We start from the raw sequence: 26,427 nt of genomic DNA, 5'->3' as shown, positions 1-26,427 counted from the left end.
TAAACCTGCCCAAAGCTCTAAAATGATATGGTGATTTGTGATGGCATGCAACAAATCACACTCATTATGTCTCTCCTTTACTCTGCCTAATGACCAGCTCTGCCAGGGCCTGACAGGACACAGTGCTTTGCTGTGCAGTCCCTGGGCAGCCTTGACCTGCCTTAGGTTCCTTCCTTATCCAGAGCCAGCACCTCCAGAGCCACAAGTCAGAACAGGGCACCTCTGGAAATCAGGGGGTTCCCACTTCTGATTGTTCTTCACTGTCCTGTTTCAACCCAAGCCAACTTTTAGTGTTGGACAACTCTCTCTTTCCAGGCCCCTCTTCTCAAAGTGTTGGATGGAAGGCTGCACAGACATGGGAAGTTCCCACACAGCTCTCTGTAGAACTGCTTACAGTTCTGTTTGTACCCATGTTATCCAGCTGTTTTAAAAACACCAGATTTGTCCAAATAACCAGGACTAACAAAGGCTCTGTCTCGAGTCTGAACTATGGAGACAAATATAATGTGCAGAGGTAAATAATCCAAATAATTTTTAACCTTTTATAAACTATGCTCTAGACCTGCACATCACTACTTGATTTCCCCTATACACTTGCAATAGCTGTTAAAAGAATTATTAGGCTGTAAGGCCGATCTCCCCCAAGGCAAGTAATGGCAGAATTATTTGTGTCTGGGGAACCTTATTTCAGTTCTCTCCTACTTGTGTATTTTCTAAGTTAACTATTTCGAATGTGACCTTCTGTCTAATTTTCCATTTATAACAACCCTATTATCTTTGTACAAATCTTCATATAGGGTATTTCAGGAAAGAGATCCTGTTCATGCATGCAGGTCTCATAACTGGATTGACAAATGCTAACATTAGTCATCAAATGCAATCCTCTTAGCCTAAAACTGCCTTTCATAACTTGTAAACAATATTTGGAAGCAATTAAAGAGGAGTTTAAGTTGTCATTGTTTTGTGATGGCTGAGAGATACAGCAGTTAAATGATTAACAGAACTGAAAAGACTGTTTAAGTCAAATAAGACAGTGTAAACAAGATAGTAAAATAAAATAAGGTGGCATGACAGCACTGTGAACAAGCACAAGCCTCATTCCAGATAACCACGACTGCCCAAAAGATGCAAAAAATGTTAAAAACTCCCCCTTTCCCTATGCTGGTCCCTATCTATGTGTGTTTCATCTGAACTATGAGTGTTAAACTGAGTCTCCAAATTCACTCAGTAAATCCCAAGTTGCTTAGCCATCTTCCTCAGGCACCCCCAGCCTTGTTTCCTTTTGACAAGGGTTGGGGAAGAATTTTAAACCAGGACTCCAACTTTTCTTCATTTCTAAGAAGGCAGTTTAGTCCCTGAAGTGCTCAGGTGCTTGTTGGGAGTTCAACCAAACATCAAGCACAGCTTCTTTTATATTTTTGCATGAATAGCCATGCACCAATCTTCACTTAGTGTTTTGAAAACTTTCAGCTACGAAGGGTTTTTTGTGTGGTAAGTCCTTGTGGAAAGCTGCTTTTATGGCAGGGCAGTACATGGATGTTCCTGAATCAACTTATTTCAATGAAGGGAAGAAATCTGGAAGGCCTGTGAGGCAAGCCATGTAGGAAGGTCAGATTCATTGAACTTTCTCTTAGGTTCCATTGAGTGTGCTTTACACTTCTGCACAAAAACTTAAAAACCAATGCAGGTAACACACCACCTTATCTTCCACATCAGGACTGAGCATTGTAGTCCACACGTTGAGGAACCTGCTTCTGTGGAGAGGCCACCTCCAGCAGAGCAGTGCCAGAAGCACAGCACACTGCAGAAGTCACCATTCCCTGCTCTCCCTGTCCTTTATCTGTTTTAAATGAGTCTTTGAAGTGTTTAGAATGTAATACGTAACCTTTTTGTCTCTAAAGGCCATTGTGGTTTTTTTTTGGGGGTTTTTTTTTTGGTTTTGTTTTGTTTTTTGAAACCTAAAATTTACTACTACAGAAAAAATTACAGAATCAGAGGCTCAGAGGCTGAACTACTCTTACTTTTAAGAAAGAATCATAGTTTATTGGCAGGGCACTCTCAAGGCACTTATACCACTACAACTCATAGCACCACATTTTTAAGGTTTCTAGGGATATCAGCACTGAGCTCTGTAAGCTCCCCATTAAAAAAAAAATTAACTGCACTTTTTAATGTGATTTTGGTTTTAAATTCATAATGTTTATACTTAAAACATTATTTTCAAAATAGTCAACTATTTCATATGTCAGTGAAAGCACACAATCACTTTTGCTGATGTCCATGAATGTTTCTGTCCTCACACAGAAGGATTTAGCAAGCTGACATTCACTGACAAACATTCAGGCATGTGTCACTGAGTTGTGAATCAAGCAATTGCTGATGCAATTAGAACTCAACCTTGGCCAACCTTACAAACTTATTATGAAGAATGGCACAAAATTAATAACACAGACAACAGAGCCAGAGAGTATTACATGAATCTAAAGCAGATGGAGCTTCCCACTTCTTGCATCATTTCAACTAAAACAGAAGAGTTCAAGACAAGCTGCCTGTTTGCTCTTCTCTATTACCTCATTTGTTTTGCTATGTCTAAGGATCAGATTTGCTACAGAAGCTAAGCAGGAATTCTTGCTTTTGGATTTTCCAGTTGAGTTTTAAGACCCAGAAGGTCAAGAAATGACACTGAAAACTGTACACCTAATTGGATCTCCTGGTCCCTACACCGATTTCTCTAGCAAGCCAATTACTACCATACAAACTTCAGACACCCTTAAAATAACACATGCTTAATGATGCCAGCAATCTCAGACAAATACCTGTACTGTAGTTATTTTGGAGCTGACTGCTAATGAATATGTCATACTTAAATCACAAAGAAAAACTCTCAGAGGAAGTGACACTATTTACTTCCAGACACAGAGCTACATATGTCAAAAATAGCTTTACTGGAAGAAAAAAATCCAAAACATGATTTTGGGTTAAAGTGTGTTCTTTCTAGACACATTCCATTTATATACTTTGCTGCCAGTCTTAAAAATGAACTTGGAGACTTGAGAAGTAACAAATCAATTCTGCTGCTTGTCAGAAAGATGGTTCACATGGCCAAAACTGATTCTCATCAGTTTCTCAATCATAGAATGTTCTGAGTTGAAACAGACACACAAGGACCAAAAAGTCCAACTCCTAAGTGAATGGCCTGTACAGGGACCAAACACACAACCTCGGTGTTATTAGGACCATGCTTAATGCACTGAGCTAATTTGTTCAACTAAGTGTTTTGGGCAGATAGGAAAATACCAGTGTTAAAAAACAATAGCAAATCTTCATTTGGAGATGCCACAGTGTATATAGATTTCTTTATGTCTTTGGTTAGCTTGAATTTAAGACAGAAGAGTAAGCTTCCATTTTCCCCATGTGAAAGCTCAGATGAGTGTTTAGGGTGTTGAGATTTTTTTCTTTGCTTATAGTAATACATGAATTAAAAAAAACCAAAACAGCTGAGGAGCACCTCAGTGAAGACTGACTACTGCAATCATATTTCCCAAATCTATGAATGACTTTTAGTATCTGAAATATCTTTATATAAGCCAACATTTTATAAGTCTCAAAATGATCCTATTTAAACTGAGACACAATCACTGCTATCCAAAAGTGGATCATGACCTGAAGGTCATAGGCTTTCTTCCTTTGTCCTGAGTACCTTGTTTAAAAGAAACTGTCCCTGTTGTGGGAAAAGGGTTGGGGCAGCCAGGGAAGCATGTTACTGCTTTAGCAATGACCATGTTGAAGTAGGAAAATTTTTAATGAATAACATTTTTTTTTATTTAGAGAGGAGGGAGATGGAGAAAGCAGCAAGCCCAGATATATTCTGATTTGTGTTCCCGTGCTGGCCCTTTTTTCCAGGGCAAAACGTTTAGTATACCCCAATACAGTAATCTTGTTGGAACAAGACTGACTAAAAAAAAATACCTCTGCTTGTTGCAACCCACTCTGCAATTCCTAGTCTCCGGAAAATTCCAGTAGTGTTACACTGGAATTGGTGGCATTACAACTATGCCTCAATTCCTATGAAGATTTTTAATGTACATGCAGTGATCATGCACGTGGGAAGTTCAAAAGTATCAGCTGAATTTCCAGGAACTGCTGAAGTGCTCCCCTGTGCAATCTACGGCCCACGCTCAGCAGCCTGACAGCAATAAATGGGCACAAAACAAATCACTCACATGTCTTGGCCATCCAATCTGCTATAGATTACTGCAAAAGTTAACCTACACTTAAGTTTACTGGTTACTGAAGTTCCACTCTTTTTCTCCTGGTGATGACAATGATCCATCATGTCATTTTTAATCAGGGATAGTAAAAAGCAAAGAGGATATTTCCTCAAAGTAATTGCTGCCCTGTCATTTCTGGAACTACTGAGAATTATTCAAAAGGAAATAAACTTTCTCAGTATACTATTTCTCAGTAAACTGGTGAAAAGTTGAACAATGCTGTTTTATTGCCAAAGAAAATGTGCATATTCTTCATGACACTGATATTAAAAGGCTCACTTAGTATGGAGGGCTTACCAGCAACACTAAGAAATGCATTATGGTAGCATAATGTTATATAAATGACTTTTCTCCTCTGTCAAGTTGGCAATTTAGTAAGATGTCAAAACTATGCAGACAGGCTTAGCATCTTGAATCCCTTCTCTTACAGCCACCAAAAAGACAGTCTCTGAAATAACAGGACACTTTAGACCCTGGCTCCATAGTGACTTTCCCACCAGGAGACGAATTGGTGGCAGTAGCTGCCCTCACAGTAGCCCAGGGAAAGGAAGGCAGAATACTATATTCTATTTCCAGATCACACCTGAAACAGCCAGTCCAGGAATACTGTACTGACAAGGTTTACAGCAGCATTGGAAGTAGGATGAGAACATGGTTTTGAATCCCTTTGGCCAACTTGGTTCTCAGTTGTTACTGCTACCTGCACAGGGGAGTGACAGGAGCTGCTGGTGAGGACTTTGCAGACCTTCATAAGGATGTGGCTGGGTGATGACTGAGGGACCCAGAGCTTGCAGCTGTGAGTTCAAGTGGTTTAGCATAGCCAGTCACTGGCACAGAGGACTGTGTGAGCTCCAGTGGGGAAGCAGCAGTGGGAAGGTGGTGCTGAAGCAATGAAGCATGAGTCAGGTGGGTGGTCTGGTTTGATATTTTCCATGAGTAGAGGCCACTGTTTGTGAGGAGCTGTGTGTGTCGACTGCAAACAGTTTCTATCACAGTTGGAAATGTGGTGATTCATTGTGGTCACTGTGTTTCTACCACCACTTGTTTTCTTCCTTTTGGTACTCCTTATTTCATTTGGCTTTTTGTTTTCTGTTTCTTCCTGGGCTTTGACAGTCCATGGCAGATAGACATGTCATCTTCCTTAGCCCTATATTTATGGCATGTGGAAAAAAATTCAGTCCCCTAAGTGTTATTTGTTTCTCTTTTTCATCCACCAAGCACCAGTGACCTGTATTGTGTCTCTTGTAGATAGCGGCTTGCAGCTGCTGGGGAGCGCTTGCCGGTCCTAGGAGGCCGCCTGTCACTGGACTCCTTCTCTTCTTCCTGCTAGGCAGGCTGTGTATCTGTGGGTCAGAGCAAAATAATCAGGACTTGAAACAGGTTCAAAGGAAACTTGGAACATAAAATTTGGCAACATCACCCAGGCAATTGGTGCTAGAATCTGACTAACTCCATTCCCTCAGGCGCTCTGCCAGTCTCTGCTGTGGCCTTTGCATATTTTCAGGCATAGACAAGTTAAAATACCAAAAAATATTTTGCAGTCTGTCACCATAAAAAGCTGAAAGATTGTGTGCAGCCCTTTAATTCAAGACTTTAAAGCATGGTAAGCATAGCCTCCTTTTTTTCCCAGTGTCTGCAGAGTGCATTTCAGAGGTTCTGAACTCAGCAGGGCTCTACTTTCAGGCAAAGGCAAGAAACTTAGCTGACAGATTTTCCAACTGTTGTTCCAAACACCTCCTTTCAAAAGACGTCCCACATGGAAAATCCAGTTATGTCTTTCACCTGGAAATCTGATAGTTATACTTAAAACTTTCTTAAAATCTATTCTAGCTTAAAATAAAATACTGTATGACTAGAAAATAACTTTTTATCCAGCTGGCAAAGGCAAAATCCTTGACCAGCACTGGCAGAAAAGCAAGTGAGCAACTAGAAAAGCAGCTCTGAGGGATGAAGAAACATTCCAAGCAAAGAAATATGAGAGCCAAATGTACAAATGGGCCAAAATTTATAACACTGACTCAATAAAACAGCTTCAAAAGTAAACATGTTTAAGAAGTGACCAATTGAAATCAGTGAATTACATTAACTTGAATGCATGGATTCAGTTTATAAAATTAGCAAGATCTAATCCCTGGCACACAGTTGCCCTGGCTAGTGAGTCATAACTGTAAGCATTTTTTATGACTGTAACATGGAGCAAAGCTAAATGGCACAGGGCTCGCATACCAGTGATGGAATAAGAGATATGATGGTCAAAACAAACTCTAGTGCTTGGGAGGCACATCAAGTTGGTGAATATAGCTGGCAGCCAATAAAATGGTAAGAGGTGGGGCATTAGTATTTACCAGATGGATCTTGTACCTACCTAACTGAAATAGTTCTATTCTATTCTATTCTATTCTATTCTATTCTATTCTATTCTATGTGATGAATTGCAGCACATGTTGCTCTTGAGATACTAACAGCCTGATAATGAACGCTCCCTTCGAGGCCACTCAGATTCCACAGCAATTCAGGATACTGCCATTACACTTGCATTTCCCTTTTATCTGTGAGGGAATGACACCCTGCTGATGCTGATCCAATTCAATGCCTGTCAGCCAACACATGCCTCCATAGGCTGTGACAATTACCTCCTCCCTCCCACCCCTTACAACTCTCAGCTTTTTAGGATTTTACCTGCTCAACGCAGTGCACTCTCTGCTTCTTCCTCCAGAATCTCCTGTTCCTCATTGCTATGGTCCAGAAGTTTCAGCTCCGTAGAATGAGCCAGAAGGTGCAGAGAATCTCGTGGAGTTCTTGGAGAGGATGAACTTAAAAGTCTTCCAAGTTAAATGGTTTTCATTGCTGTGGCTGATGCTTGAGCCGATATCCCATTTTTGTAGGCTCTCAAAAACTGGCAAATCCTGTGGCTGCCTTTTTTAATGTTCATTTTGTGTCTGCTTGTGTGTTTTCTTTGTTTCAGAGTACACTCAGGGAGCTGGTCTCAGTTTGGTATAAATTGCTCTTACTAACCTCTTCCTCACAGATTAATTATTCAACAGAAGTGGCTGATGCCTAGCAGCAGTAGAGAGTACTACCTGATAGTTTAATGAGGATGTGGCTCCTGCCTGCTGGGAGTTTTGTACTGTGAGATAAGTAGCAAAGGAATGCATACAGAAGGAGTACACCAACAATGCCACCAAGAACTGACAAACAGCCATACCAAGCACATCTTGAAGGCCTGCCAAACCAACCCAGAAGATACTGCTAGCTAATCATTAATACCTCACAGTAACACTGAGCTATCAGCTTCAGGCAACCTGTCAACCTTGTCAAAGTTTTGCTCACACACCCGACTGAAAGAGATCAGTAGCATGTTTTGTTTCCAGGAAGGAGAGGCCTGTGCTTGGAATCTACTCCTTCATAACCTGTTTAAAAAGCAATAAAAATTGCGCAGATGGGCAAGACACCAGCCCAAGAGAGCTCATCTCTTCTGCATCTCCTGCTGTACTTACAAATTAAATCTTAAACCTACAGCTTAAGCAGTTTGAAGAATGGGTGAGGGAAACAAATTAAAAGTCATATTAACTAGACGTGAAGTGACCTTACCTATTAAAGTATGAAATATAGCAGCTACAGCGCCAGCCACAACCATGCACAAAACTGCTTTGGTCCTGTCTCTCTTGCTGTTCACAAACACCAGACCTACATTTTTGAAGTCACTCATCGGACCCGTGAAGAACTTCATCAGGGAGTATGCCAGCCCATAGCTGGCCAACATTTCCACAGCATCTTCCTTGACAGCAGCAATGCCCCTGTTCAATGCCTGTTGAAACACAGAAAGAGCAAATGATGTAGCACATGTGCAGGGCTACCAAACACAATCTCCTGCATCTGGTTTCTGAAGGAACAAGCAAGTTTAGCTGTCATTGTTTTCACCCCAATCTGGACTTTATTTCTTTGGATTCAGCAGCAGTAATTTGTGACCTGTGACAGAGGCAAAATAATTTAATATAGACTAAATTCAAGTCAAGTAGACTCAAAGATAAGGTGTCTATTTCTGAAATATGCACACCAGAAGTTATTCTCTTTTTTTTTAGAGCAATTTTATGACCTGTTAATAGTCATGGATAATACAAAACCACTGAAATACTGCTCTGAGGTTTCAGCCATGATTTCAACAGAGCATAGTCCTTGCAGCTCATCTTTCCAGGCAAAAGCTCTGACATACACTCATGGTTGAGCAGCTAAAAATTTTTTTCCACGCAACAAGCTTTTCACAACATCCCATGTAATTATTGCAAATACCATATATTATTCTATGACTTTCATTGTTTAATGAGGCCAAATATGCATGTGATTAAACACAACTGATCTCCTTTCAAGTAGTTGATAAATACATATTTGTATATATGCAAGTTTGTGTGTTTGTATCTGATACCATATTCATTTATATCCCCTTGCAGGAAATCTAAAACTAACTACAGCACATTTCAAGACATATTCAGGAACAACTAACTTACTAATTTATTCTAGGTCTGTGTTTAGGAAATGTCTGCCAATTAATCACTGAGAATTAGATGGATTATTTTTATAACTAAGGTGAGCTGTAAAAAAAGATGTGTAACATTCCTTCAGATTCCAGCTTGAACCAAAATGCTTCTAAAGTATTGAATAAAAATGACAGAATGATAGATTTTATCTGCAGTGTGACAGCATCAATCATCTGGTACACCCAGCAAACTGTTAAAACAATATTAGATTCAAAAAGCATGAAGGATGAAATATGATTTGTTTTAACAAGTATAATTCTATGGGTTACAGTTGATATGTGTTGACAGGGCCGTGGCAATGAGGCCAACCAGGAACATCTGGCCAAGCCACCACCCAAACCTCACTGACACTTACACAGTTCAAATACCACTTTATCTAAATGAACAAACCAGCTAGAGTATCATCAGGTAATTGTGGTGAAGTCCTTCCATTTAAAATGTAAGCATAATCTTTTTATTGCAGTTATTTGACTTTATTTGCCCTTCCAAAGATCATACAAGCAAGCAACTCCTACTGACTTGAAAAGAACCTGTGTCCCTGAAGTAGAAATGAGCCTACTGTTCTTTTCCACTCTTTCTATAAGACAATAATTTTTGAAACTAAAGCTGCATTGTCAACTGAGCAAAAAGCTGTAGAAAATACCAACTTCTCCACCTTTGATGTCTGCCAGATCTCTCTCTTTTAATGTGCTCTGACCTGAATGCCTGAAGCTCCAAATGTTTTCATCTGTCTTGCTCCAGTTCCTTCCTGAAAGCACTATGTGTTAGATATGGAATAGCTGCAGCTGCTGTGTGTAACTTTTCCTGGGATACAGATAATTCCATCTATTGCATTGATATCAGTTCAAATTATATTAAATCTGCTCATGCCAAAAGCACTAGTGTGTACACAAAAGTGTACTCAAACAATTTGTGAAAGACTGTGGCCTCTGAAATGAATAGTCAAGTGCAGTTGTCTTTTGTGATGATACTTGTGATGGTGAAGTAGTCAGTTTCAAGGTGTATACAGAGTTACGATCTTCTAATTTAAACTTGCTAAAAAGATGCCTAATCTCCCAATTGCTGTTGCCAGTAATAGACAAATAGCCTTAAATTATGCCAAATAAAATGTTCCTTGATTATGGCTCTTTCCCTCTTTTTTCTTCTGTCAAGAATGAAATATTTCTGGCAGCTTCAATTTAAAGGGAAACAGCTAACCAATATCAGGTAGGCTAGTTTAAAAACTTCACATCACATGTAAACAGCTGAATTATTTTCAGCAGTTTCACAAGCACAAGTGCTTTCTTCCTGCTTTGTACAACTACAGAATACCAGTCTGTGGAGGATGGTAATCCACTTCTGACAAGGTCATGGGATAAACATGGCTTTAAGAAACAACTTTTTGTCAAAAGGCATGGCACTATGATCCCTCTGCAGAGAGAAATCTTTGCCTAGCACGGACCTCACGCCAGTGAAAACAGCTCCATATGACTCTAGCCCCAGGGTAACTAAGTTTTTCCATCTAAGTAGGACAGACAGAAAGACTTGAGCACTCCTCTTTCTCTCGCTCTCTGGTTTTACTGATCTCTTTTGAATGAACAAATGACAGCCAAGCAGATATCTTCTGAGTAATCCTCCCTGGAGACACCCTGTGTACCAGGTAAGGTAAACTGGCAAAATCCAAAGGGGATTTCTGTAAGAGATATGTTGCCATTAATTTTACTCCTGTGGAACGTGTGGCTGACATGATGAAATACTCTAGAGACTAGCCCTGAAAAAGCAATCCTTCTAAATGCTTCTTTGGAAATGAACAGTCAGTAGGGCTGTGTTTAGGGATGGTTTAGCTTCTGTAGCCTTTTCCTTTTTCACTTTAAGATATCAACATAAAACTCTTCATCCTCAATTTTCAAACTCCCTATGAAAATTTGCATAGCTTTTCTACCCTATGTACTTCCAAATATTTTTGCTGCTGAAGCTGTTGATACCATATTTAATATCCTAAAATTCACAAGAAATCCCAGATAACTGATGAATCTGCTTTGGTGTGCAGTATGAAAGACACAGATACTTGATCTTTCATGCCATGCCAGCCATGCAGCTGGCAATCTTCCAGTCTAATTTCCTGTTAGATTTCCAATTAAATCTGTCATAAAAGAAGGCAATATAAACGAGGGCAAGGCCTCAATTTTTTAATCTGACTCTATTTTGAACCCTTTTTGTGTGAACAGAAATCAATAAGGAAACTTCATCAGTAGCATCTGTATCACAAGAAAGCACACGTCTACAAAGATTTGTGTAGCTTGTCGGTGAAGTCACACAGAACTAGGTAGCAGTAATAGTAATGACAATATTAAACACAGCATGCTAGCTTAATCATACACATTTCAGGTGTCATCCTACTTTGAACTGGCTTATTCATACCATACTTGATGGGATAACCAGGCAATCCAGATGCTGGAAGGCAGACAGATGTTGGTGACATCATCTTCACCTGAGCTCTTAATGAACCACTAATCTAATACAGTAGTAGGTGAAAATGTCACAGTAAAGTGCAATTCATCAAATGTGATTAAAACAAAGCCATAGATATTGCTGACCCTTCTTCTAGAAATAACAGAAAAAAGCCCCACAGAACACTTCCAGGCAGAGCACAATCTGCTAGACACATGGACAGGTTAGATGAAGTAAGCCATATTCCTAAAATACGTCTCAAAAAGGCAGGCATGAATCTTTGTTACACAGTTACTTCTACTCAATGTCTTCTGTAACACATTTGTTATCACTAGCAAGATGAAATCTTTACTAGAGGACTTCCTAACAACCCTTTAAACATTTTTTTCATGAATAATTGTCAGCTGTCATGTATGTTCACTAAAATCAGAGAGGACCAGCATTTTTATATTCCCATCCAAAAGATTCAAGTCAGAGGAATATCAAATACACTTAACAACATTGCAAGCCAGTAACCACGTCTTTGCAATTAGGTACTGCAGCTGGCTTTAGTCTCTTAGAGGGAACCTATGAGACCTTTATCAAATTTCTAGGACATGAATAATGGATGAATCTAACAAACATTTGCATGCAAAGGCAGTGATTTGAAAATCAACAGTTGTGAGAAAAATGTCAAGGGTCTAACTTGTCCTATTTTGCATGAACTTTTAGCACTATTCACTAATGTTGGCAGAAAAGGTTTGGTTCCAATCTAGGGCTACACACCTCTGTTGCCAAAAATTCAAAGGCTGTCTCGTAAGCTGGCTCGATGGAGTTTGCCCATTAGTCACATTATCTTCCCTTTTCAGAGACTACTGGATATTTTACTTGGTATTGGTTTAAAAGTATAAAAAAATTTTTCAAAAACCACCAGGAAAGCAACATCTATTGTACAAATTTTCTTCTGCTTTTAAAACTGATTATTACCTACACACTACCTACATTTCACTAGTCTGTATCTAACTATGCAAAACTTTCTACTTCATTTGAAGTTAAATACTGATTGTGCAGTCAATACTTGACCCCAGGCACATGTTTTGAACAGGAGGATGTAAAATCCAAGAAATGTCTTTTTTTTCAATGCTCAATTTTGCTTATCCCAGAAAAGCAGACTGTGACATACTGGAAGCTGGCATGTTCCTACAGCTTGTTTGAAACTGGGTTTCTGCCTGAGATGTTTTCAAGTCCGTTCAGGCTAGTTATCTACTTACAGGTGACATCAAAAACCTGCTCAGTTTGGCAGGATCTTGGCCAAATGTATGTTTGGTTCAGCAAACATTTGTAATGTGTTGCCCTTCCCTGCACAAGTTTTTCTTCCTACATGGAATTCCCTAAGAAAACAGAAGGGAACCAAACTATCCAGTTAAAGAGCAAGCTGATGTAGGGGACAGTCTATCTCCTCTGTCAAATAATCTCTCTCCTGATGACTCTTGGCTGAGTTTTCATTTACTAAATCCTGTCACATTAAAATCTTCTGCATCAAAAGCACCATCTGGCTCTGGCTGTTCTGCCTCCCGCTGTCACCACGGTAGGAGCTGTGCTGCCAGAGGGATGGACACCTTTCAGATCTGAGGCTCTGAAAGCATGGCATAATTGGATCGCTGTGTAGGTGTTACCTGAGTGCTATTGGAGCTGCATCTCTGCTTCTGGATGGGTTTCTCATAAACACAGGAGCCCCCATGGGCAATTTGAGATAAACAGGTAGTTTTTTTACCTCTGACACAGGTCTGTGTAAGACTTCCATGGACACAGGTAAAAAAGTGAGAGAAAACTGGGGAAAATAACACACACATTTATTCGGGCTCAAGAAGATTGCCCATACTGTATGAAGAGAGATCTGCAAGGATAGAGGGAGTCAGACCTTGCATCTTGAAGATTATGATTGAAGAGTGTTTATTCTTTAGGGTCTTTTTCAGGGGAATTGATATTTGTTTTGTTTTGTTCTGCAGTGCTTTTACCCTAATTCAGTATCTCTAATTTTCAGTCAGCATCTGTTGTAGCTCACGTGTCAGATGTCTGAAATGCCATCTGAGGTCAATTCCTATTAGCCCACTATTAAAATACTTCACTTTCCCCCTGCTCCAATACTAAAGCTGGCTGTGGGAGAACAACCAGTCACCCCTGTCCACAGAGCTCAAGTGCTGACATTGGTTCAACCCAGAGAAACAATCCCAGTCCTCAACAAGAGACCAGAGCTCTGAACTCCACCTGAAAGAAGACAAAATCCCTGAGAGAGGAACACCTCAGCATCCCTGTGGTATGTGGCCTGTCTCTGGAGAGGACATCCTAGGAAGAACATTAGGACTGACTGAAAATGACAGCTGAAATTCTTCGGTTGCTTCCTGCTTTTTAATTCACAATGAAGGGCAAGTGTCACATTTTATCTTTTAAAAAAGTTAGTGTACAAAAAAATGTCAATCCAATCTACTCTGCCTGCTAAGGCAATGAGAATATGCCCTAGAAGAAGAAAACTCACATACCATGTGAAACAAAAATCAAGCTGTGAAAACTAGAATGCCATCAGTTGAAACTGTTTCCCCATTCACCTTTCTGAGCAGGAAAGAAAAGCAAGAATGAACATTTCTGCAAGGCTCTTGCTCTACCAGAAATGATCAGGATCTCAGTTTTACTTGTTGACATTTGCTACCCCATGTCCATGCTGTGTGTCCTGGGAGAAGTTTAAATAAACACCCTAAATCCAAAATAGCATAGTTCTAGAGCACTTGCAGGTCTCACTTGACCCGGGATGCATCAGGGAACTGCACCTTTAAACAGGCACAGCCAGGAGATGCAGGAGTAACTAGAGCAGCATTGCTAACAGACACTTCAGTGAAAATGGAAAATCCTTCCCAGTGCAGAAATTAAGGCAGAGGAGGACATGTCTGGGAGCTGGAGGAGCAGCTATAGCACACTGCCCGAGGGCACCTTGTGCTTGTGTGCAGGTTCATGACAAACAGGTTACAGCACAATGAGGCAGAGAATAATACAGAAACCACAGATGATAGTGGTGCAGGACCACAGGAAAGAAACCAGACTCAGTGAAGCCAAAAAGTGGCTCATTTCAAATTATATTTGACAAAGCTCCAGAATATTTATGACAGGGAGCAATCTTGGAGAGGTGAATCAGCTGCTGCAGATGGTTGCCTCCCTATGGGATGTGGAGAACACTGATCCCGAAGCCAAAAGAGCTATGAGCCACGACTGTGGGAAGCCCTTCAGGACACACGCCCTTGTGTGGGACAGGGATGCCTGACACCAGCATGAAGGAGACCTAAACCACTGCCATTTCCACTGATGTCTGCAGAGAAACATGACTCCTGAGGTGAGACCAAAAGTTTTAACTTTTCCTGGCATTTTTTAGGCAAGCAGTGCTTCTAGGGGAACAGGACAAAATCAACATCAGAGATATTCCTCTGCATTGTGACTTTCCTGGTGTCCTCTGACTGATGCTAATTGATTGTCCAAAATGTATTCAAGGGGAAACATGCCAGGGAATGATTTGTTCCCAAAGCAGAGTGCAAGCTTTTAATTCAGTTTTCCCTAGATCTAATCTGCAAAGGTGAGAAGCATTTGGGATTATGTTGCATAAGCATGGTAAAGTCTGGGCTGAGGTTATTTGTCTTCAGATCTTCTTCATACCAAAGACTCATTCTCAAAAGCTGTTTCTAAGTCTAGGAGTACAGACAGATAAAACAAAGACATAAACTGAGACATAGAAAACTAGGAGAAGGTTGGTTCCCTGTCTCTTCAGAATGCCCAGTGGAATAGCTATCATTTCTTTACCAAATTCTATTTTGATTACTTTTAAGTGCTAGAAAACACTGGGGAGGATACAAATCATATCATATGGATCCACACACAAATAATATTTGCCCTAATCACAAGTGATACAGTATCTACAGCAGTGCTCCTTCTTTTGTTTTTAATTTCCCACAGAAATGGGCTCTGTTCTCTTCCACACACTATATCCCCAAAGTAAAAAGTAAGCTGATTTACTATCAGTTGCACATTTAATAAAGTAACTTTTTCCTCATGTTTATAAATTAGATCTCTGCAAATATTGTTATAAGACTTGTGTGTATGCACATGGCAAATCCAATCCATGCAGGTGTTGCACCTGTCAGTTTCTCACAACTCTGGCATATTGCCTTTTTATTAGCACTAATTCAGTCCTTGCTGAAGTACTGCTCATGGCTCTCTCATTCTGAAATGGAGAGTGCCACTTTCTCCATGATTACACCTTACTAGGCTCCAAAGTATCCAAAGTATATGGACAGGTTCAAGTTGGAAGGGTCCCTAGGGGCCAGCTTAGAGCACTGCCCCAGGCAGAACATCTGGGAGATATTGTAGAGACCCCACACCTTTCCTAGACAATCACCTGAGAGGCTACTCTCATCCTGAACTTTAACATGTCACTAAATTTGGCATCTGAAGGTCCACATCTGCCTCCCTTGCACATTGAAGTTTGCTAGCATCAGCCTAACTCCACTTCCCACATGTTCTTTTCTCTCCCTGAACAACCTTTTTTTCATCATTCAGTACCACTTCTCCTCACTTTCACCAAAGAACTTGTCCTCCACATTAAATCACCTATGTTTTTACCTCATGGCAAGAATATATTTAGCTCCACCTGTCTTTCAATTTTCACCCCAGTAATTTTCAGTAATTTAGATGTTGTGTTTGTTTCTTTTGAATTTCTATGTTCATGCCTTGCATTATGAAGTCAGGCCTCTGCTTTCACATGTTTCCACATAAGCAGCTTTCTTAAGTCATATTTTTTCACATAAGGTCACCTGACACACACAATTACAAGATCCTGCATGTATGTATGTAATGTAATGTAAATCCATTTCTTTTCTCTCTCAAAAAAATACTCAAATAGTGGGAAAAAAATCCAAGCAAGCACTTCAACATATCTGCAAAAGTACTTTTGCTAGCTGAAGGATTTTGGAAAATTAATGAGGTTTGTCCCTGGCTTTGTAGATTTTTTAAAGCATTTTCCTTAATTTTTTTAAGTTATAAAAAATCTTGATGCATAAAGCATTTGGTGAAAATTTCTGAAATTTGTCAGAAACCATAAAAAAATGCCTTTAAACCAGACCAAAACTTGGCTGCACACCTGCAAAATATGAGTTGCACAGGTTCAGCAAAACTTGTTAAACTACTTTAACTGCACAGAAATCTTGCCTGTATTTCAGCTGTGCTGTGTGCTCCTGGGCATCAAGTTTAGAGCAGTGAAGGTCAAGCATCAACACACAGCAGAGACCACACAGGTTCAAGTCCTTAAGGAACCAGGAGACAAGAACAATACCCATGTTTGCTCAAAGCAAAGGGCAAAGTATTTCTCTTTCCACAGACTGAAGCTGCAGTACCCTACTATGAATTCTTTCTCTCAGGAATTGTGAGGTGATTGATTCTCCTATTTTGCCTCTTCTGGAAAGGACCCTAGAGGCAAGATCTGTAAAATTTACTTTTATTTTTTATTTTTTCTTATTTCTATACACTATCCACTCTTTATTAATGATTCAGAGCCCATGTCCTCCTACGTGAAAGACAAATAATTGATATATCCTCTCAATTCCCTTTCTGCATGGATTTTAAGGGATGTATTAATTACATCCAGCAAACTGAGTGAAAGCCAACAATCAAATTCAGGATCATCAATACTACAGCAAAACCTTTTATTATCACCTCTTGTAATATCCTAGCAATTCATGGCTGCTCTAAAGATCAGCCTACTGCTGCTGCTGTTTCAAATTACTGATTTTGCCAGAACTGGCAGACAGCTGGGAGAGGTGGGTTGCTCCACTGGAGTACAGTCATATAAACACATATTTTGGGGTTTCATGTAAAGGAGAACAAATTCGTTACTCAGAAGTTGAAAGTGTGAGAATTAGGGGGAGCTATCTTTTGTTATCTGCTCTTTGCTCCTCACCCCTAATGTGGTTCACATTCATCAATAGCCAGCAGCAGACCAAAGTAAGTGTACCTCACAAACTGCAACCCCTCTGCTGTCAGTGGAGATAGGTAAAATATGTAAAGCAACTGAATTTTTGCTATTTAATGAACATTTCTTGCACATGGTGAAAGGCTAAAGCAAACTAAAGCAAGTCTGCAGGTTTTGTTCATTCAGCATGAGTAAAATGTTCTCTATCTCACCACAGACAGGAGAAGTAAGGAGCCAGCTGAGCAAATTCATAAAATTCTTGACTTGTCCAAGACTGGGCTTAGGAAGAAGCCTAAGTACTGCAGTATGTCAAAAACCCCTGAACAATCTATAAAATACATGTCAAAGCTACTGTGATTACAAAAAATACACATAACCATCAAACAAGGCTTCTGTGCCTGACTTTGGAAGTTGGAGCTTGGCCAGCTGTCCCCACACGCGCAGTACAGCCCCACCTTTACATGTACTTAGTGCACCATGCAATTATCTGCTGTCCATTACCCTACTCTGGAAGCATTTATCTGCCCATGTGGTCCAGCAGGGACTTGTCACTTATGTTCCAGGGCTTTGCCCATCCTCAGCCGAGCAGAACATATTTGAGGTCTGCTATTTTCCTCAGCTGTTGTGTCGGGAGCAGGGAGCACGGCTGGTTAAGGGCTGTCATTAAGCAGCTGCTCCCTCCAGCATGCTGTCAGCTGGGCAAAGCACAGTTTCGGCTACACAAAGCTGAGTTTGTTAGGTGTGAGTGTCTGTGACTGCAAGGGTAGAGCTGCCAGAATAGCTCATGTCTTAATTGCTTAGAAGCAACAAATAGAGGGCACCCAGATCACTAGCCTAAATACAAACTTGGTGTTTCCTCTGCTGGAAACACCCATCATAAATAAAGTCTCCAACAACAGTAGGAAAACCTTTCATTTGTATCTATTTCTCTCTTCCATTCTTATTCTTTGTAGCAGCATTATTAGGATGAGATTGAAGTTACTCAGCAGACTTGAAAACAAATTGTGGCTAGTGGCTGTGGGTTCATTTCTCTAAAGCTAGTGCAAAACTCACTATTTAGAAAATAGAAAATACTAAGTATTTTCTATTCTTACAGAACTTTACAATACTTCAGTATCAGTAGAAAGTGAAAGTCCCACTAAATCAGTAATTTGTCTGCTAGAATTTAACATAATGTATCTGTTGAAAATAAATGGAAAGTGGGTGGTAAAGACGTGGGCTAGAGGAATACAGAAAGGAGAAGATGTAGTCTTTCCCCAAAGTAAAATTTTCCCTCAGAAAATCTAGCCTTCTTTGTCCTCAGCCTAAGTTTTGAGAACCTTGGACTCCTTGCCTGGTTCCTGCAGGTGTTGTTGACACGACTGGCTAACATTTCCTTTTAAAAATAGCTCGGCTGGTTCTCTCAGTATCCAGTGCCACAAAGTCAACAAGTCAACCCACAGTGAAATTATTGCACATGGGTTTTTCCAAACGGCGGCTATATGGAGCACAAGTAACAAACAAGTTTCTCTAGAAATCATGCACTCTTTTTGAAACACCCTGTCTTTCACAAGGGGAAGCACAGTAATATTTCTACACAAGCACGGCTGAAATACCCTTCTGACCTAGAAGAGTGGGAAGCCATGGGAGAACCTGCTTACTGCTGCTTATGTTATCTCATGGCAGCTGGGAGCCAAATTGCTGCTCTCAGAATAAATGGCTTTCTGTGACAATGGGAACATGGTGAAATACCAGTTTATATGAAATGCAATCAAGCTAGATATGCGCCGTCCTTACTGGAGTCAATGAAAAAGGGGAGGTGTGGAAAATGTATCACATTAACCTCTTGGTAACATGTAAGTTTATAGAGGGAGTCAAAAAACCATTCTTTCTAAATATACTGTGACACACAGGCTGCAGACATAGGGGTTGCACTGAAGCAATCTTTAAATGCTTGGCAATAATGAATTTTGTAATATCTTCAGCAAATCTCTGGCTAGGGCTTCTACCCAGAATTCTTTAAGCAGTACCTAGGCAGTCTCCTCCACAGAGGAAGAGAGCTTGGAAGCACCCATGGAGTTGTAGCAAGTCTTGTGACTTTGATTTCTATGTGTCCAGCAAGGGTGAGTGTTAATGAGAAGTGCAGTCACAAGTCAATTTGTGAGGGTTCTTGATAACATGCCAAGTACATGTTATAGTGTGATGCTTAATCTAATTTCAAAGGTGTCTACCCCTGGGTTTACAAAACACAAATTTAAAAAAACCCAAACAAACAAACAAAAAAACCCCCACCTATTTTCCAGTTAAAGAGGTGACCAGACATACTATGGATGGCTTTCTCCACTAAGGAACTGCTAACATTGCCACAATAATTCTTAAACTGGGTTTTGCTAACAAACCCCCCCCCCCCATTTTCCAGCTAAAGAGGTGACCAGACATATTATGGATGGCTTCCTCCACTAAGGAACTGCTAACATTGCCACAATAATTCTTAAACTGGGTTTTGCTAACAGCATTTCTACAGACTCCTTCAGCAGCAGAATATTTGCCACCATGACACCCCTGACAAACTCAATGCTCTCTTAGCCACCAAACTTTTCTCCAAGCTTCAAATTGTCTTTACTGACATCCTTTCTCATTCTTGTATTCCTTGATCCCTCCTTGCTAAAAGTGATTCCTTCAATTGCAATGAACATTTTTCCACCAAAGCTTCAAACTGTCTTTACTGACATCCTTTCTCATTCTTGTATTCCTGATGCAGTGATCCCTCCTTGCTAAAAGTGATTCTTTCAATTGCAATGAACATTTTTCCACCGCCCTACTCCCTTTAACTCCTCAACTTGAATTGCACAGGTAAAATTTAATAACTCATTTTCATTTGTTTTATACAGGCATGAGAGTCCAACTTTTTAAGTTCAGAAAAAACATTGAGGAATTCTCAAAGATTAAGTGAAACTGATCCTGGTACACAATAGTGCAACAGGTAATTTTCTTTATCTGAGTCACTGGTTTTAAATAATGGGTGTCTTTGCTCAGGGATTTCAAAAGTGGTAAGAAATGCAGTGAAGACAGACTATCTACCATCTTTCAGCAGCAGAATATTTGCCACCATGACACCCCTGACAAACTCAATGCTCTCTTAGCCACCAAATTTAACTCCAAGCTTCAAACTGTCTTTACTGACATCCTTTCTCATTCTTGTATTCCTGATGCAGTGATCCCTCCTTGCTAAAAGTGATTCTTTCAATTGCAATGAACATTTTTCCACCGCCCTACTCCCTTTAACTCCTCAACTTGAATTGCACAGGTAAAATTTAATAACTAATTTTCATTTGTTTTATACAGGCACGAGAGTCCAAATTTTAAGTTCAGAAAAAACACTGAGGAATTCTCAAAGCTTAAGTGAAACTGATCCTGGTACACAATAGTGCAACAGGTAATTTTCTTTATCTGAGTCACTGGTTTTAAATAATGGGTGTCTTTGCTCAGGGATTTCAAAAGTGGTAAGAAATGCAGTGAAGACAGACTATCTACCATTTTTTTTGGCATTACTCTACATTGTGCTGAGGTTTTATCAGGAGAACAGCCTCCCATTACAGTATCCCTAGCCCCCAGACCAGCCTTGTTCTACTTTCTGAGTCATTTATCCCTCTATTTCTACAAAGTCAAATTAGATGCAATCTCTTTTCTGTCTTCTCCATACGTGAGGTTTTTTTTGTTCTCTTGCTGATGAGCAGGGAAGTACAGAGGATGTAAAACATTAATTCAGAACAGCTATAATTTATCTCTGAGTTGCTCCGATGCAAAATACAAAATTGGTTTCAGATGGGCATCCTGCCAAGATTCTTAGGCAGGGAGAGAGAGCTGTCACACTATTGCCATTATGGGGGTTGAAAAATTGAGCCGGCTGGCTTTGATAGCGTAGCACAGCCTGTAACCTGAGTGAATACTTCACTGCATTTCTCTGTCTACAAGAAAAACAGGTTATAATTTATCCTTTGCTGAATGTTGAATACCAAAGGACAAAATATGGCTGTTGGGCTTACTTAGTCAAGGCCGGCAGGGCAGTTGGGCAAAAGCATGAAGTGCTCCCAAAACAGTCTCTGAAATGTGATGATGCTGAGGCCACCAACTTGCACAGCAGTGGCATACACCCTAGGGGTAAATATAATGCTGAAGCTCTTGCAGGGGTGGCGTGTAATACCAGAATGCAAACACTGCAGCCATGTGAATGAAGCCAACAGCACATAGCAATCCCAACAGAACTCTGCTTTTTCTATTTGCATGGTAGAAAAACTGAAATCAGGATATGCACAGCCAGTGGTGGGACCTAAGTGCCAGGAAGGCACTAAGACTACACTAATATTTTCAGGTGCAGGCTGGAAACAAATCAGCCCATGCTGATCTTGACAAAAATTTTTTTTCTGACATCAGGGAAATGAGGTCCTCAAACAGACCTTACAAAATCATACTGGGAGCAAGCATCTGAAATATTTTGAAGCACCCAATGCTGGTTGTGTTTTACAACAAAAACTGGAAGGTATGCTTGCAAAGAAAATGAAAATTTATTTGAGATAATGCCACATGATGATTTTGATTGCTACTTCCTTTGGTCTTGTTCTTGCTGATAATCTATTATGTTTGTCCTGAGCAGCCAAGAAGAAACTTGCTCATACTTTGTCACAGGTCTCAAAGGAAAGTTTGTAACTGGAGCTTAAACAAGGTTACAGTCTGCTGGAATTCAAGAAATTATCTAGTTTAGGAACTGCAGTTTAAGAGCTGTAGAAGTATTATGGGATGATCCTCCAGAGGGCTGTAATCTGGCAACTGTGATCAAAAATGGGTGGATCTTCAAAACCAGCCTACTAAACTGTAAAAGCATATTTTTCTACACCAGGTATTTATAGACTTTAGTGATGCTGAACTCTCTATCTGAAACTCTTTGGTCCAAAGAGTCAAAACCATGACTGTGACAAGAGTAAAGTGAATGCAGGTGTCATGACGCCTCTCTTGAATAGTCTAACTTGGGGGTCGGATGATCCAAAAAAGAGCCTTTCTCTCAGATCACCACAGATTTACTGCAGGCAGTGAATTCTCTGAAATTGGTGACTCTACTGTGATGAAAAAGGACAGGACTCGTAACCCCAGTGAGCTCTGGGGCCCAGGCCCCAGGAACATGTTTTCTCTGTCTGCTGCTGGTGGGTAAATTACAAAACCCAAAGGGGTTTGCCCCTGGTGGCTTGATCTAACAGCAGCTTCAGCCTTCTTTAGATCACCATGCACTTTACAAAGAGCAGTAAATGGCATCACAGAACACAGCTTCTCACTGCTGCCTACTGTCAGATGCTTTAGACTTTAACACTTTCCTCCTCTCGCCTTCTCCATCCTTGGATGCACCCCTGGCAGCTTTCTGTCAGGCATGGGGCAGTCTGTACACAGTCCCTCTGCCACTCCAGTCAGAATCTGGTGGGCTCCAGTTACCCTCACATGTTGGGTCTCATCACAGATAGCTGAACTGGCTTTAAAAGCCTGGCAAATTGCCTCCCCCTCTGCCGTGAGGTAAGGCCAAATTGGCTTAAACATAAGGACTGTATTTTCGTAAACTTAGATGTAGAGGCAATTATTGTATCTCTTTGTGTATATTTCACTGTCTCTGAGGCAACTCCCTTACTACTACTGTGTTCTCTTTTTAGAAGTTCTGACTTTATGTTTCAACTTCCTTTTATAAGTGTCTGATATTGGAGAAAATCCTTTGTTGAGGTTACACTGGAGCAGAACTGTTGCCATCACTGCAAATTTAAGCAACAGTGTGACTGATTTCTCAATTCCAGGCAAGAGTGCCAAAAACCTTATTTGATAGTAGGAACTGAGATGCAGTAATTCTGTAACTCAACAATCTCTTCAACAAATACAGTTCAAATCTGGGTGAATAATTTAATTTATTTTGTTAGCTATATGACTTATTTCACTTTGAATAGAAGGCCAGCCCACTCAACTACATAATCAAATTCTATGGTTTTTTTTGTTTTGTTTTGTTTTGGGGGTTTTTTTTTCAGTCTGTAATACATCTGTGGCTGTTGATCAGAAGACTTTAAGGAAAATAAGGTATTTCTTTCTATTAGAGCTTTCATGATGTTTTGCCCACAGAAGACTATCTTGATTCATTTTAATAAAATGCCTTTGAGAAAGCAGATGCTTGTCACAGTGGTATCTAGTGGATTAAGCCTTTTCTCCTTGAAACTGGTGGGATTTATAACCAAAGAGCCTTGAATTATAGGCATTGTAAAATTAAAAGGCAATTCTACTCTGAAGCTCTGTTGCATGCTTATCTTGAAACCCAAACAACACAGGACAAAGAAGAATTGTTTGAAACTCTTTTGATCATGGCATTTATTTCACCCCCAATTTGGGGATCACCTCTTGAACCCCAGTTTGGGCCAGCACAACCGTGTTCCCCCTCGGCTCTCAGACTCTGGACAAAGATTTACAGTGCTAATGGATGTACTGCCAACAGCAGTAAACCCAACATTTTGTGCTAAACCTGGCTGAGGCAGGATGAAGTGGCGCGCTCCTCACGCTTGTGTCACGAGGCTCGCAGTGCAAACACAGCCCGGAGCAGGCACAGGGCACGGCAGGGACACACGGCCCCTCCTAAGCAGGCACTGCTGGAGGCACAGCCTTTCATCGAAACTGCCAGTGCAGCTGAGGGTGCAGGAGGGTACACTCCAGCCTGCTGACTTCCTGCAGCAGTCAGCATTATTGCTTGGGAAAGGGAAGCAGCAGGGCAGTTACTCAGCCAGGCCCATCCCTACTGCCTGCACTGGGAAAGCACTCATGCAGCCAGCACTGGAACAGCTGCCAACATCTCTGGGAAAGAAACAAGGGTATAAAGTACAAAATAAAGAGAAAAGCCTCTGAAAAAGGCCATTGTATTTTTTTGGTTAGAATTTTTTAAGAGTTACAGACCCTTTTAAGATGGGGCTTCAACCAGTACTGTGATAATATAAGCTGTTTCAAAACTCATGTTTCATGAATGATAAGTAAATGTGTTTAAAGTGCTATTATATGTAGGTGGAAGGACCCGATCCCGTGGATCAGGACTCTGAAATCAGTGCAAATCAGAAAATGTTTTTTCCTTGAGGAATAGCTTTCTCTGAGTGCTTCTGCTCTTCCAGGTGTATTACCAGAAGACATGGAAGGATGCAGTGACTGTCAAGAATCCTCCTCTCTTTTTTTGCACCTTCACAAAATGAAACAGGTGAAATTATACCAGCAATGGAAAGAAGGAATGGTATAATTCTACATGAAGTGGTGCAACTAAGCTTTGCTTTGTTGAATTTAGTATTGCTTTTACTATTCCAAAGATAGCATCTTTTAACAGGTGCTAAGAACCCTCAACCCTGCTACCTGTGGGCATGACAGAAGTCTTGCTTTGTACAATTTGGACATGTTTCTCTTACATGGCATTTATTTATGTTAGGTGAAACAGCCTTGAAGTTTCAGTCAAGTAATACTCTTTGCTTTCTGTCCCGTGGTGGACATTTGAGGACACAAATGTGCTGTAACCTTCCATGCAAGTTTACATTCCAGGGCAATGTTTATTTGCAATATTTCACTGTTTACATTGTGTTATGATGAAAGAATTTTATAAATTACATTTATTTATCTGCTTGTTTATTTAGTTTTAAAAATGTTGGTTCAGATTAGGATTACTGTTATTCTCTAGACACCGGGAGAACTGAAGTACCTTAAAGTACCCATGAGTTCAAACAGGTTTTGTACTGTATGACTGTGCAACATATGAAGCCAGCCAAAGTGTCACAGCTCCAGGGAGGGGCTGCACAGAGGCTGGTGAGTGACCCACTGTCCCAGTGACCCTGGAAGCCCTTACCCAGGGCCCTTCCAACTTTCTGATTTCAGGCTGGGTCGTGTGCCTACAGCAAACTAATAAACTGCAAAGCAAGCCTACAGTAGACCTTGACCAAAATACCAAAACCTCCTGCTCCTAAATAACCTGATGTTATTATCACACACTTATTGGTTGTTTCACTGCCAGCATTCCGTCATGCCACAGATCAAGGTTTTCTATCAGGACAAAGTAGTTTGGAATAAACAGATTTTGAAAGAGGAAAGTGATATTCAGGTCAGAGTAAGAAGAGATATTCTGTTTTGAAGCATTTTGTACAGTCTAAATTCTTACACTCCACAACATTTAAAATATTTTTGAACACTAAGTTGTGTTGATTTGGTGATAAATCAGTGAAGTCTTTGGGATGCTCAGCACTTTGAATTTGGCATGTTTACCAAACTTGCCCATGACAGAGAGGAGCAGTTTGTTGGTAGCAGGAAGGCAGCAAACCATGTAGAAAATACACAGGCAGCTGTGCCTTTGGTGGCAGATGTGGAATAGTGGAAGAGGCCAGGGTTGAAAGATGCTATGAGAAAAGACTCATCAGGCTTGCAGATGTCAGACCAAAAAAGAGTTGCAAGGTGTGGCTCAGAGGCTCATCATCTTTCTCTCTTCCTTTAGGACACACATCTCTACTTGTGCACCTCCTCCAAGAGTATTAACCACAGAGGAGATTGTGAAGTCACCTGGGAGAAACAAAGCTGCAAGCCTATTGCAAATGTTCTTTAGATAAGCCTATTTGGCTGTACACACACATTTTCTTTTCAAGGAGATGGTGGATCTCATGGTGGAATGCTACCAAGGCAGTGGGAAGCAGAACTGCTGGTTTCAGCTCACAAAAATCCCAGTTTGCTGCAGACGCCTTTGCACGGGTCTGTGGGAGTACTGCTGGCACTGCTACTCCAGTGCATTCTGACCACATTACGTACTTTGCCCTCATCTAGTAAACAACCAAACTTGCATACTGCAGTGAAAACAAAACAAAAAAGAAGTGAGGAAATCTTCAAGCAGCGCTTACATAGGAGAGAAAGTAATGATGAACACTTCAGAAAACAGCCAATGAAGTAGAATATTCTCCTCCTTCTATTATTACTTGAAATGGTTCAAACTGGAATAAACGTTATCCCAAAATCAAAAGAATACTTCCCACTGTATTTTCAGCAAATGCAGCAACAGTGAACACAAGCAAAGCTGAGGACTGAAGTCATACTCAGTAAGCTCTATGCAGGGTCCGGACAACAACAGCTAGACAGTCTACACTGCAAACCTTTGAAAGAAGCAGTGCATGAAATTGCAGGGGGTTTAATTAATTTGTCA

The 26,427-nt window shown here is 40.5% G+C and overlaps 1 protein-coding gene across 1 annotated transcript in view; it reads right to left on the bottom strand.

The window, feature by feature from the left end:
- The window catches only part of ANKH (ANKH inorganic pyrophosphate transport regulator), a 100,858-nt gene that overhangs the window by 35,495 nt on the left and 38,936 nt on the right, over window positions 1–26,427 (bottom strand). Inside the window, exon 2 of the mRNA XM_039714757.1 lies at window positions 7,863–8,079. Within this exon, the coding sequence (XP_039570691.1) occupies window positions 7,863–8,079 (217 nt within the window). The remainder of the gene's footprint in view (window positions 1–7,862; window positions 8,080–26,427) is intronic.

This window comes from Passer montanus, unplaced genomic scaffold (genome assembly GCF_014805655.1).
Source record: "Passer montanus isolate IOZ18808 unplaced genomic scaffold, ASM1480565v1 scaffold31, whole genome shotgun sequence".
Taxonomy (NCBI): Eukaryota; Metazoa; Chordata; class Aves; order Passeriformes; family Passeridae; genus Passer; species Passer montanus.
This window is presented reverse-complemented; position numbering and strand designations above follow the sequence as displayed.